This window comes from Lactuca saligna, chromosome 2, assembly GCF_052625555.1.
Source record: "Lactuca saligna cultivar CGN05327 chromosome 2, ASM5262555v1, whole genome shotgun sequence".
Classification (NCBI taxonomy): domain Eukaryota; kingdom Viridiplantae; phylum Streptophyta; class Magnoliopsida; order Asterales; family Asteraceae; genus Lactuca; species Lactuca saligna.
This window is the reverse complement of record NC_136418.1, coordinates 179,463,671-179,478,388: the sequence shown is the minus strand read 5'-3', so window position 1 is coordinate 179,478,388 and position 14,718 is coordinate 179,463,671. Positions and strand designations below refer to the sequence as shown.

Genomic DNA, 14,718 nt, shown 5'->3' with positions numbered 1-14,718 from the left:
CTTCAAAAACTGACTCACTCAGTTGTTTATATTACAGGTAGAGGACCCCGATCATAGTCGGTTGATGATGATGAGTGATTTTGGATTATAGGCCAATATTTACAAATAACTGTTGTAAGGCTTATAATATCTTGTTTATGCTTTTGATCTGTATCGGAACATGACATCCTGAGGTTTTGATATAAAAGGAAATGATATATTTCTTAAAGAAAGGTTTTGACAAACTTTTATCATATTTTGTTTTGGGGACCAATTCCGCAACATCTTTTATAAAGATTTCTCTGATTTGATTTTAAAAAGCATAAATTAAATCGGTCTTTTCTGGACGAGAAATTAAGGGATGTCACAGTTGGTATCAGAGCATTAGTTTAAGCGAACTAAGAAATTGTAGGATTTCTAGACTTAAACTTAGAATGCTAAGTGATGATCGTGAGATGAGTGTCTACCATAATTTTTACATGAGCACTAGTTTATTTTAGGAAAGATGCCGAAAATGCTTTTATGTGCTAAATGCTATATGCTTTCCATACATGCCATTATTTGTTCGAATCTATGGTCTGTTGCCGACCGGATCTGGAAACCTTATGTGTGTAGGATTCTAAATGTATGACTACGATATTAGAACTAACATATTAACATTTCGGAGTAATAACGAAGATTTAACGTCTATCGAAAATAAAGATCTAAATCACCTACGATTGGTGTATAGATCGAAACGGCGAGTACTCAAAGTGGGTTCGAAAGTGATAATCCACAGCCTGAGCCAATCACGATGGCTGGAGTGCAGGCAATGGTGTGTAAGATGTTTGATCAACAGATGGAAGAAAAAAACGTTTACGTCAACAAAGTAAGGATGAACTTACTATGCTAGTACGCCAGGCATCTGTTCTTGAGGCAACAATTAGTGTTGCTAAGTCTATTGAAGAAATGATCAATGATAGGACTGCCAACAAGGTTGAAGCTGGCAAGAAGAGGAAATTTGAGGGGTCTTCAAGGCCCAACAAGAGCAACATATCCTCAAAGTCTAGTAGAAGAGGAGGTAAAGGAAAATGGTGCGAAAAGTGAAAAAATAAACACTCTGGGAAGTGTGACAGGAAGGTGAAGTGCTTTAGGTGTGGAGAAATAGGGCATTACGCCAATAAGTGTATGATTCCCAAGGAGGTGTGTTATCTATGTAAAGAAGAAGGCCATATTTCTAAGAACTGTCCGAAGATCAAGTTACGAAGTAGTAATGTGAATAGTAACAAGTGGTTTAGCCTATTAGATGCATAATATAGGGTAAACTTGAACCTTTGTGTAATCATTTCAAGGAAATAATATAAACCATGGTTTTGTCATCTGATGAATGGAATGGTTGGTGTAATTTTTGAAGTTGTCCCAATCGTCTGGAATTTCCATCACAAAGCAAGTTGAAGTAGAGTTGATCATTGAAGATACACGTGAAAGAAGTCCTAGTAGAGTCTAGGAAAATTTTATGATTAATTGGACACATTCGTATGTGTTAAATTGTTTTGTGATTTTAGGACTTGGGGACTGCGAGACAGTACTTGGGACGAGTATGAGTCGGTGTGAATAGTAGTAGAGATCTATACTACTGGAAGCACAGGACTCACGCTTGGATCAGGGAAAGTCACAAGGTTACCAAGAAACTCATAATTGATTCCATCTTATTCTAGTTTGTCATTACCATCATTTCAGTAATGACTAAGAAGATGATTGTTATTCCGACCCTAGTGGTCATATCCAGTTGAGTCCGACTACGATGAGTTTATTATGTGGTTCAAAGAACCAAGTTCGATGTAGCATTTGACTTAAACCAGAAGATTGAAGTGAAAGATGATCAAAGCAATCAATAGAAGTATCACACTCATTGTTAAAGAAGTTAGTAGTTAGAAAATGTGCATGTTGAAATGTGATTGTATCACATTAGAACATGAAGGAAGGTATAGTTTGTTCCGAAATTTATCCCTAGGAGATATGAGTTTAAGTAGTGCAGCATACAATGAGAGATCATTAGAACATGACCCATCGGTCTGTTACAATAAATGAAGGAAAGTACTTATTCCAAGAGGAAGAAGGAGTCATCAATAAGGATTTATTTTGGAACTCGAAGGTTACGATTGAAAGTCCTATGAAGATTTGAAGCTTTTTAGGATTAGCTGGATATTATCATTGATTTATCCAAGGCTTTTCTTCGATCGCGACTCATTGACAGCTTTGACCCACAAAGGAGCTATCTATACATGGAATGAGAAGCATAGGAAGCTTTGAGAAGTTAAAAAAGACATCGTATGAAGCATCGATTCTTTCATCACCTGACGGAGTTGATGACTTCACAGTATAAAGTGATGCCTATGGAGTTGGGTTAGGTTGTGTTCTGAACCAAAGGGATAAAGTTATAGAGAATGCATGGAGGCAATTGAAAGAGCATGAAAAGAACTACCCCACTCATGATTTGGAGTTGGCAGCGGTAGTATTCGCCTTAAAGTTATGGAGAAGGAATTGAACATGAGGCAACGACACTGGCTAGAATTACTCAAGGACTACGACTGTAAGATACTTTACCACCCTGGTAAAGCAAATGTTGTTGCCAATGCTCTCAGTTGGAAGGTAAATATTGAAATGCAAAAAGCCAAGAGCGTTGAGAATTGAAATTGTCTCGACATTTGTGAAAGCTCAAAAGGAAGCTTTAGAGAGAAATGACCGAAAGGAGGAACGTTTGGACAAAACGTTGGTGTTTGATACAAATGGTCAGGGGCTGAAGGTATTCAAAGATATGATTTGGGTACCTAAGGCGGGAGGAGTAAGAGATCTTCTGATGGAAGAAGCTCACAAAACCATGTACTCGATTCATCCCGGCAGTACGAAAATGTATAAGGATCTAAAACCCTATTACTGGTGGCTGACGATGAAGCTCGATGTTGCAAAGTATGTGGCCGAGTGTGTAACTTGTGCTAGGGTTAAGGCATAACATCAGAAACCGTATGAGAGTTTAGAACCTTTGCCTATACCCATGGGTAAATGGGAAGACATCACTATGGATTTTGTGACTAAACTGCCCAGAACAAGGAACGGTCACGACATGATTTAGGTGGTCGTTGATCTCTTCACTAAGAGTGCGCATTTCATAGCAGCCAACAAGAAATGGTCTATGAATAAACTTGTGAATTCTTACATGAAGGATATTGTGAGGCTTCACGGTGTTCCGTTAACGATTGTATCCGATCGTGACAGCCGTTTTACCTCAAGGTGTTGGAGGAGTCTGTAAGAGGAATTGGGTACCAAGTTGTGTTTGGATATAGCTTACCATCTGCAAACCGATGGTTAGAGCGAATAAACGATTCAAACATTGAAGGATATGCTGAGAGCAGGTACCCTAGAATTCCAAGGTAACTGGGATGAACATTTACCTTTAGTAGAATTTTCTAGGGTAATAGTTTCCACTCAAGCGTCAAGATGGAACCTTATCACGCTATGTATTGGGAAAAGTGTTGAATGCCATCATGTTGGCTGGAAGATGGGGAAAAGCAGTTTATGGGACCTGAATTAGTCCATCAGACTGCTGAAAAGTTGTAAGTAATTAGGGAAAGAATGTTAGCTGCTCAAAAGAGCTATCCTGACAAGAAAAGACAACCGATATCATTCGAAATTGGAGATTCAGTTTTACTTAAAGTCTTGTTGTGGAAATGACTTATAAGGTTTGGTAGAAGGGGAAAGTTGAGTCTAAGGTTTATTGGACCATTTAAAAGTTCTTCAGAGGATTGGGAATCAAGCTTACAAGCTAGAATTACCGGAAAAACTAGAGGGTATTAACAATACCTTTCATGTGTGTTATTTGAGGTAGTTCACGGGAGGTGTGCTCGACATAATTCCCATTTCTGAATTAAGGTTGGATGAGAGCAAGAGGTTAATTGGAGAAACTAAGGAAATCGTTAACCGTAAGACTAAGAAGTTGTAACGTAAGATAGTCGAATTAGTGCTTGTGCGTAGGAACATTATAAATGGGCCAAATCTCACTTGGGAAACAGAGAGTGACATGATGAGTCGCTACCCACATTTGTTTGGTGATATGTGATTCTGGGGTCGGAATCATCTTAAGGGGGAGAGAATTGTAACACTCGTGTTTCTAGCCTAGGCATTTATATTGAGGTTATAGTCTAGTTTAACCTTTGTAACTCATTTTGAAGAAATGAAAAGGAATTATGTGAAAATTATGTGAATTATGTGTTTTATGCTTAATTATTAGAGTTTATTAATTAAGAATAAAAATAAGCGTCAAAATTAAAGTGTGAGATAAGCCCGAAATCTTTACACAAAGTTTAGTGGTCGAAACTAGGATTAAGAGGATATAAAGAATACCAAAATCCGAATTAAAACGAAGAAGTTATGACATGTCGAAGTTTCGCGACAAAACCGGCACGGTGATGAATGTCGTAAAAAGTGAGTTTTTGATAAACTACTTTTTAACCTTAGTAATCTAAACAAAACTCTTAGTGCTCGTTAAACCGAGAGTATGTATAAAAAGAACTCCAAAATCTGACTTTGTATGAGGAAGTTATGATTTTTCGAAGTTTCAGCTAAACAGTAGACAACTATAAACTCAAATTTTAGATTGAGTGATTTTTAGTCGACACAACCTAAACGAGAATTAAAGGTCTCGTCATTAGTAGCACAACGGTAAAAAGTCTGACAAAAACGGATGTCGGATGAAGAAGTTATGAATTTTTAACGGATTTCCTGTCCCGGTCTGTTAAAAATAATAATATAAAAATTAAAGTCAAAATTAGTCGATAAAGTCTAAACGAAAGTTGTAGAGCGTAATATTACCTACGCGTGCATATAAAGAACGTCAAAAACGAAGCTCGTATGCGAAAGTTATGGATTTTAGAAGTTTTGGCACGAAAAACGAGAAAATCCCCAAAACTGAGGAATTTCGCACACGTGGACTTTGGCCACGTGTGCTCATTTCGCATCCGACGTGTGTCTGGAAATCTGCTGAGTCACAAAGCCACCTAGCGAGGCGTGTCATGTCCTTCCGAGTCTGAGCTGCAGTCCAATCCGCTGACTACACATATAAGCTTCGGTGGCTAGCCTCGCATCCAACGCGTGTGTAGTGACTCATCCGTCCGAGCCTCGTAATGAGCCATGAACCCCCTCATCGGACCCGGACTTCGGTCCAATCAGAACATGCCAGCGAGGGCCTCGCATGCGCAACCCAAGTGAGCTACTCTTTGAATCTGCAACGTGTGGCTCCTTCTCAATCGTCGGATCAGGAGCTTCGGCCCCTATAAATAGGAGGATGCGAGACCTCTCGAGTATACTTTGAAAACTTGTCATTTTAGCCCCTCTTTTCATATTTCTTTCATTTTAACGTCCATTGAAGCCCCGATATCGATTATAACCCCCGGAATACGCCACAAAGTGCCCGAGAAGCCCAGAAAATTTATCTTTTCGGTTTCGAAGCCCAACCTTTGCAGAGCCCGGTTTCTCAATAAAACTCCCGGTTTTATTAGAAACGATCGTTTTAGGCAACAAAGTGCTGCCCGATTATCGTTAAATCATGTGAGTGTATAGTCACTTTCGTCTTACACATAGATATGAAGTATTTTATATAAATACGTGCTGTGTGTATATATATTGATTGTTTATTTGAGATAATTGTTGAATTGATGTTTTATACAAGTTTTAATCTGTATATGTATTTTTATCTACAAATATATTGGGTAAAACATGTGTAGATAGTGATGTGTGATAAAATAAAAGTGATGAGAGGCCTCGGTGTGATTTGAGATGAGTTTGGATGACGACCATAGACATTCTAGACAGTCTAGTGGAACACTGACAGGCCCACAACCTATAGGTGTAATTAACTAAGAGTATTCATTTGCTGTACTCCATCCCCTCATGGTTGCCTTTAAGACATGTATGGTTGAGGAAACCCCTTAGTAGTAGTGTCCATCCCGATGATATTCTTTAGCTAGGTCCCTTGTGATAAGTGTTTAAGGACATAAAGTGAGGACAACGGGAACATGTAATCAGGGTTATTGTTGATTGATGAACTTAATAAGTTTATTATTACTGTGGGTTGAAAACCCTATATGCTCACCAGGCTTCCAAGCCTAACCCACTCAGCTGTTTATATTACAGGTAGAGGACCCCGAGCATAGTCGGATGATGATGATGAGTGATTTTGGATTATAGGTCAGTAGTTACAAATAACTGTTATAAGGCTTATAATGTCTTGTTTATGCTTTTGATCTGTATCGGAACATGACATCCTGAGGTTTTGATATAAAGGGAAATGATATATTTCTTAAAGAAAGGTTTTGACAAACTTTTATCATATTTTTTTTGGGGACCAATTCCGCAACATCTTTTATAAAGATTTCTCTGATTTGATTTTAAAAAGCATAAATTAATTTGGTATTTTCTGGCTGAGAAATTAGGAGATGTCGCAGTTGGCTATAAATGGGTTTACAGCCGTAAACCCGATTACGGCCGTACACACCAACCTGACCGTAAGCAAATCAAACACCAACAAAACATGACTATTAACCCATAAAGACCTATACATATGATTGCCTAGCCCAAAACACAAAGACAAGGCCTTTCAACAATGATTTTAATAATCATGAAGCAGTCGATGAAATAAATGAATATTATGACTGTAGATATTTATCTGCATGTGAAGAATCATGGCAAATTTTAAATATGATGTTTAGTATAAGTATCCCTCTGTAGTTAGACTACATTTTCATCTTGTTGGTCAACAGTAGATTGTATATGGGCAAGACGATGATATTGATGATGTTTTGGACAAACCTTCTATTGTTGCTTCAATGTTCACAGCTTGGATGGAGCGTAATGCAATTTCTCGTGATTCACGTAAGCTTACGTATATTGAATTTGCTACAAAGTTTGTTTGGAATCGTAAGGATAGGTTTTGGAAGCCTAGGGAAGTAGGAGAGTGCATTGGTAGAATTCATCCGGTTTCACCTAATCTTGGGGAAGCTTATTTCTTAATGTTTCTTTTAAATAAGGTGAAAGGTCCAAGATCATTTGAAGAGATTCACACAGTAAATGGTGAAGAATATTCGTCTTTTAGAGATGCTTGTTATGTTCTTGGGGTCTTGGATGATGACAAAGAATACATCGATGCAATTAAAGAAGCAAGTCATTCTGGATCTGGTTTTTATCTATGATTCTTGTTCGCCACATTGTTGATGTATGACAGTATGTCTAAACAGAGGTTGTTTGGGAAAATACATGAGAATATTTGGTGGATGAAATTATTTATTACCAACGACAGAGATTCAAGTCTCCATGTATTATAATAATATTATTATTTATTTATTTAAAAATTAAATTATTTATTTTCTAAAATGAATTAAATATTTTTTTAATTATAAGTAAATATTGTTAATAATATATCTAATTAATTTGATATTTTGTCCTCCAGACTTAACTCTTAGTGAAGATCAACTTAAGAACTTAACTTTGTCTGAGATAGAACAGATTTTACTTCGTAACAACTCCACTCTAAAAAATTATAAAAGCATGCCTTACTCGGATATTGATTATGTTTCTTCTTCAAACAATCGACTTATCAACGAGGAGCTAGATTATGACATTCCCATTATAAAGACTGAGTTTAACCGTATGTTTCTTGCATTAACAAATGAGCAACGTGACATTTTTCTTGATATCATGAGTGCGGTTAAAGAAAATACAGGAGGTGTCTTCTTTTTTTATGGTTATGGTGGAACAAGTAAAACCTTTTTATGGAAGACAATATCTGCAACAATTAAATGCGATGATCATATCATTTTAAATCTTGCTTCAAGTGGGATTGCTTCATTATTATTGCCTAGAGGTAGAACAATACACTCTAGATTTATAATTCCATTTGAACTTACTGAGGATTTTGTATGTAAAATAAATGCAAGTAGTGAGCTCGCTAGCTTATTGAGAAAAACCTCTTTGATAATTTAGGATGAAACACATATGGTCCATAAGCATGCATTTGAAGCTTTAGATCGAACTTTAAAAGATGTATCAAGGTATGAAAATTCTAGCAACCCGAATATTCCATTTGGAGGGAATGTTATTGTTTATGGAGGAGATTTCAAACAAAATTTGCCTGTTCTTCCGGGTGGCAGCAGATAGAACATCTTTAATGCTTTTTTAAGTTCTTCATATTTATGGCAACAATACATAATCCATAAGTTAACAAAAAACATGAGGCCAATTGTTGGAAGGGATCAGTCTGCTGTAGAAAAAAATTAGAGATTTTACAGAATGACTATTGGATATAGGAGAAGGCAAACTTGGTGGTCAGAATGACGACAAAACGATTATTGATATTCCGAATGATATTCTCATTAGAACATGATCCTACAGGTTCATAAGTTGAGTTTGTATATCCATCAATTTTGGAAAATTACAACACTACAAGTTATTTTGAAGAAAGAACAATACTTGCTCTAAAGAATGAAGTGGTTTAGGAAATAAACGACCGTTTTCTATTGAAGTTTCCAGGAGATGAGCTCGAATATTTAAGTTCAGATTGTATATGCCAATCTGAATTTGTTCATTATCAGTTTAATGCAGATTTATACTCACATGATGTTTTAAATGGTCTCAAAGTTTCGGGTCTACCCAATCATAAGTTAGTTTTAAAAAATGGTGTTTCAGTTATGTTACTAAGAAATATTGATCAGAAAATGGCTTATGTAATGGAACAAGACTCCATGTGATATCATTGGGCAAATATGTTATCGAGGCATGTATCTTATCTGGAACTAATATTGGAAATCAGACTTCTATTCCAAGAATGCCTTTAACCCCATCAGAAAAAAAAAATTCATTCAAATTCCAAAGAAGATAGTTTCCATTGGCTGTATATTTTGCTATGACTATTAATAAAAATCAATGACAATCGTTATCCAATGTTGGTTTGTTTCTTAAAGATCCCATTTTTTTACATGACCAATTATATATTCTCTTATGTAGAGTTCAAATCAAAGAGGGATTAAAATTGTTAATTTTAGATAAGCATGGTAGACTAACCAATAAAACTTTCAATGTTGTTTATAAGGAAGTTTTTGGTAATTGATAATCAATTATTTTGTATCTTCTTTTATTTATTTTTAGTATTAATTAATTAAATTATATCACTTTGTTTATTTATATTAAATTATTGTGTTTGATTTATTCATGTTAATTAACTTATAACATTTTATTGTTTTTTTGCTTTATTCATGATAAATACATTACTTAATTAAAATTTTAAAATTATGAAATTAAAATTTATAAATTTTAAATACTTACAATGACAATGTTAATAAAATAAATATACTATTATTATGTCTTTATCTTTTTTTTTTTTTTTAACTATGGTATCTTATTTCATTATGTAATCAAAATTATGATTCTCTTTAAATTAATCAATCGTGGATCCCACGAGTCTTAAACCTAGTATGTATGTATGTATGTATATATATATATATATATATATATATATATATATATATATATATATATATATATATATATATATATATATATATATATATATATAGCGTGGATCCCACGAGTCTTAAACCTAGTATATATATATATATAAGTAAGTTCAAATAAAAACAGTAAATAACGTCAGAACGTAAAAACACTATGTTTATGTTATTATTATGTAATAAATGTTGTATATGTGTATTGTTGAAGTAATTTTTATATGAATATTAACGTTTGATTATACATATACTAATTACGATGTTATTATTCTATTATAAACTTATATATGTGCATTTTTGTAGTAAATTATAATTTTAGTTTTAACTTGTGACTATTCATTTATTCATTGCTGAATAATGACATAAAGCTGTTGATACAAAATTCATCCAAGAATAATAAAATAAAATAGTGTTTTTACGTTCTCACACTATTTACTGTTTTTATATGAACTATCCCATATATATATATATATATATATATATATATATATATATATATATATATATATATATATATATATATATATATATGAAAAGTGAATATACCCTTAAAGATATATAAACTTAGGTACCCAAACTCACAATACTACATCGTTTTGTATCATATATATACATTGTAATTGTCTAATGTTATTGTAATTTTAGTTTTAACTTGTGACTATTCATTTATTCATTGCTGAATAATGACATAAAGCTGTTGATACAAAATTCATCCAAGAATAATAAAATAAAATAGTGTTTTTACGTTCTCACACTATTTACTGTTTTTATATGAACTATCCCATATATATATATATATATATATATATATATATATATATATATATATATATATATATATATATATATAAGTGAATATACCCTTAAAGATATATAAGCTTAGGTACCCAAACTCACAATACTACATCGTTTTGTATCATATATATACATTGTAATTGTCTAATGTTATTATAATTCAACTTCTAACTTGATTTATTTCCAAAATTTTTATAAATTTCTTATTTCTCTTCGTCTTACATAATTTTCATTTTCATCTATAATATATGTAGCCTACTAGGTGTTCGAAATGATGTGATTTAAGTGGAAGATAATAGTGAAATTTCAAAAATCTTGAAAGTAAACCAAGTCAAGGGTTGAAGTTTAAAAACATTATAATGGATATATCAAATAAAACAATGTATTATGGTTGGTTTGGGTATATATATATATATATATATATATATATATATATATATATATATATATATATATATATATATATATATATATATATATATATATATATATATATATATCACGATTGAGGCAAGTATATGGTATTGTCTTGGACCTCTAAATTAGTCCAACATTGAAGGTATCCTCGTTTTCGTTCAACCATAATAATTTATTTGAAGTAGCAATGTCAAACACGTATTGATGGTCAGTTTTCAATAATAGATCTTGTATTATAAAAAAATGTGGAACACATAAATAATATTGTTATTATATAATAACATGAAGTTGTAGATGCACTGCATTTGAAAGGGTGAATGTAGTTTAAAATTAGTTATTAGTATATATTAAGAATGTCAATTTCGTTATCATTATAGAAAGATGGTGAAATGATAATATAATATTTACCTTTTAAATATGTATATTTTAAAAAAGAATAAAATTAATAACAATAGCAACGATTACAAAGGTACATGTGTTTATATATCTAATTAGGTATATCTAATTAGATTATAATCTGTTTGTTATGTAGGTGATAGCAATAAAAATATTTATAATAAGAGTAAGGTTAAAAATTTAAAATAACAATAATACGTAGCAAGTGACTTGCTATAAAGTATAAAAACAATAAAATTTAAATTTATTTGGATGACAATGCTATAATTTAGTAATTTTCTCAAAGTACGATGTTATAATAGGACGATATAAAAATGTGATGCTATAATAAGTAAATCAAGAAAAATAAAATGTCACTTTTGATAATTGTATAATGTCCTAATGAGGAAAATAATAATAATAGAACTTTATAATTGGGTATAACAATAAAACTAAAATTATAATAGGTAATTGGTAATAGACAAACGAATTAAAAACCACATCGATCGTTAACTCCATTGGAAGCTCAACACCCAAGTTCCCTAATCTGTCAATTTACGACTTCATTTTATAAATGTGCAAAGATACAATAGTCCTAATTTGGTGCTTACAAGCCATCAAGGATTTCACGATGACGAATCTTTCTTGCCGAGCCTACTCTTGGAACATTTTCGTAAGATGCTCATTAACTTCGTACGTCCCAATGCTTTCAAAATTATTTTGGAGTTCGGAAGACATGGTCACCAACATTATGCAAGCAACTTTCGTAGATTCATCGTAATGCTTGTTATAAGAAGCAGATTCCTCTTTGGATATGTCATCATCTAGTAAAGGGAGATCCTGATCGAGGACATACTTTTTTCCCTTGTACCTCAAGGCGATCCTCAAAGTACGAATTCAGTAGAAATAGTTTTGACAGTAAGCTTCTTCTTTGAAAGGACTGATAAAAGTGAGAAGGTAGAGTGAGGTGGAGGAGGAGGAAGATTGTTTTTGTTTTCATATGACAATGAAAAAATGAAAGTTTTGTTAGTTTGATTTCATCATTAAATAATTATTAACAATATATGAATTATTGATTAAGACTAAGATCCATGTTTAGATTTGTGATGTGTAAAGGGGTTTTTAAACACATCACAAAGTTATTTAGATAGTTAATGCATTTTTCCAGTTACAAACTCTTTGAAACTCCAAAATCATTTGAGAATCATTGCAAAACAATCACATGTTAATCACAGATTATGCTCATCTCGATTCTATGAAGGGGATGCTGCAAATCATAGAATAAATGATGAATCAACAATACAAAACCATGAGACACTCGATACAAATTATTCCCATATCAACGAGTCAGTTATCACACACACTCCATCAATAGAATAATTTTACGTGTGACATATTATTTCAACTTATATATATATATATATATATATATATATATATATATATATATATATATATATATATATATATATATATTTGCAATAACGTGTTGGTTAACCACATATGCTCTATCATCAAAATATAAACAAAATGTGTATTTTCAAGGGTAGCACATGAATCATGCTTTTTCGAATATAAATTGGAATTTTGTTTTATTTCTTTGTTAACAATTCTAATATTAAACATATTCCGGTCAAACCCTATCGCTAACTCCACATTCAAAATGCAAAGATGCGGTGAGGGTGGAAAGCATTAGAGCTTTTAAAACCGGCCCCATTAGATATCATAGAGACATGCTTAAACCTCTCTTCAAGCATTTTACTAAGTGAGCTTAGTCGTGGTTCGACGATAATGTTTTACATAAACATGTAATGAGACATTTTGTATAACTATCATACATATAGTAATATCGTATATTAATTTACCCCTTTTAAATTTATATATTTATATTTTAAATATTCTAATTAAATTTTCTATTAAACAATGTTTCAAAATTTTCAATTAAATATTCCAGTATAATGCTTGTTTAAATAATATTCAATTTATAAGGTAAACCAATTTTGATGTTTTAAATATTATGTTTTAAATCTCTATCTAAATAATATTTAAAAATTTTCATTCAATTAAATATTTAGGTTTAAATCTCATTTAAATAATATTTTGAATTGATATGCATTATCCAAATTTCACGCTTTATGTAACATCCCAACTCCCAAGTATACATTTAAATGTTTTATATTCATGTTGATAGCGCAACTCGACGAGTTGGAGCTGAGGGTGAAAACCCTAATTTTTAGGGTTTGCACCCTATTTAAAGGACCTTAAGTCCTCTACCCAGCCTCCCTTATCACCTTATCACCCGGAGACAAATCCTAATCGAGCTATCTTCCATTTTGAGAGTATGCAAGGATAATATTGTGTGTTTTGGTGCTTTCCTTGAAGAAACTTGAAGAGTAAAGGGATTGGAACAAGGAGTCTATAGATCCGACATCCATTCAGATATAGCAGTCACATGAAGGTAAACAGCCATTACCTTGATCACTTGTTTGTTAAATCTCTCCATTAGAGAGTTTATGGCCATTTTTAGCTTCTTCTTGAGTCATTATTGGTTATGAGTATGCTTGTAAGGTAAGACTTCAGATCTGGATACTACTAGGCCTTTTAGGCCTTAAGAATCAAGCTTTATCAAGCTTTGGACAATCTTCATGCCTTAAACCCCCTTGTTGAGCCTTGTTTTGGAAAAGTTAGCACCTAAATGACATGCATGGACGTAAAGCTTGCAGCTTTACGTGGTATCTGAGCCGTAGAAGGCTAGATCTAGAGTTGGGGCCTTATTCTCGCTTAAAAGCGTTTGAATGATAGAAAGGGCTGAAGGAACTTGACGAGTTGGTTAGCCAACTCGACAAGTTGGTTAGGGTTTTCCCTGATATTCTGGACATTGTACAAACTCGACGAGTTGGTGAGACAACTCGGCGAGTTGACTCGAATTTTCCCGATTATCAAAGAATATAAGTAACTTGACGAGTCGCATAGATGCACTCGACGAGTTGAGTCGACATGGACTATTGCTTTGAGTGTTGACTTCCGTTGACTTTTTAGGTTTTGGTCAAGTTGTGGACTTTGGAAACCATGGAAGGGTAAAATGGTATTTCACCCTTTCTGAGATTTAGTAAAGGGGTTTGCTTAACATATTTGGAGTTGTTAATATAAATTGTTAATTAGAGATGAATCTGATATATGTAGACGGAGTCTAAACTGACAGTTTGAGTGTGAGATATAATTTGTTTTACTTACGAGGTGAGTCTTCTCATTATACTTATATGAGTGGTATTTACTGTGCGACCGGAGGGTCTTATCTGTGTTATTGACCAGAGGGTCTTATGTTCTTATATTGAGATATGTGATATTATGCATTCTGTCTTTGTGATTTATGTTGTATATTATTCTGTGTATTTATTGAGATAGGACCAGAGGATCCAAATTGAGTCTTGAGACCGGAGGGTCTTCACTGAGACAAATAACTGGAGGTTCCTTATCGAGATATAACCATGAGAGGCTAATTATTTGTGTTTGGTATTTTGGGGAACTCACTATGCTTTGTGCTTATAGTGTTGTGTGAAATGTGTTTCAGGTACATCTCAGGATCACAGGAAGGTGCTGGCATGATCGTACACACCAG

General features: G+C 33.1%; 1 protein-coding gene across 1 annotated transcript; it reads left to right on the top strand.

Annotated features, from left to right (window-relative positions):
• The first annotated feature begins 772 nt into the window (after positions 1 to 772).
• Positions 773 to 8,392, top strand: LOC145030444 (uncharacterized). Its single transcript, XM_078978810.1, has 4 exons — positions 773 to 847; positions 6,777 to 7,188; positions 7,460 to 7,873; positions 8,316 to 8,392. Exons 1-4 carry the CDS (start codon positions 773 to 775, stop codon positions 8,390 to 8,392), a joined length of 978 nt encoding a protein of 325 aa, XP_078834936.1.
• The last annotated feature ends 6,326 nt before the right edge of the window (positions 8,393 to 14,718 follow it).

Bases quoted from the DNA above. Each gene is read 5' to 3' on its own strand.
- LOC145030444 (XM_078978810.1), top strand. From the start codon at position 773: ATGGCTGGAGTGCAGGCAATGGTGTGTAAGATGTTTGATCAACAGATG. The intron at 848-6,776 runs GTAAGGATGAAC...GGTCAACAGTAG, and splicing joins AAAACGTTTACGTCAACAAA to ATTGTATATGGGCAAGACGA. The intron at 7,189-7,459 runs GTTTTTATCTAT...TTTGTCCTCCAG, and splicing joins AGCAAGTCATTCTGGATCTG to ACTTAACTCTTAGTGAAGAT.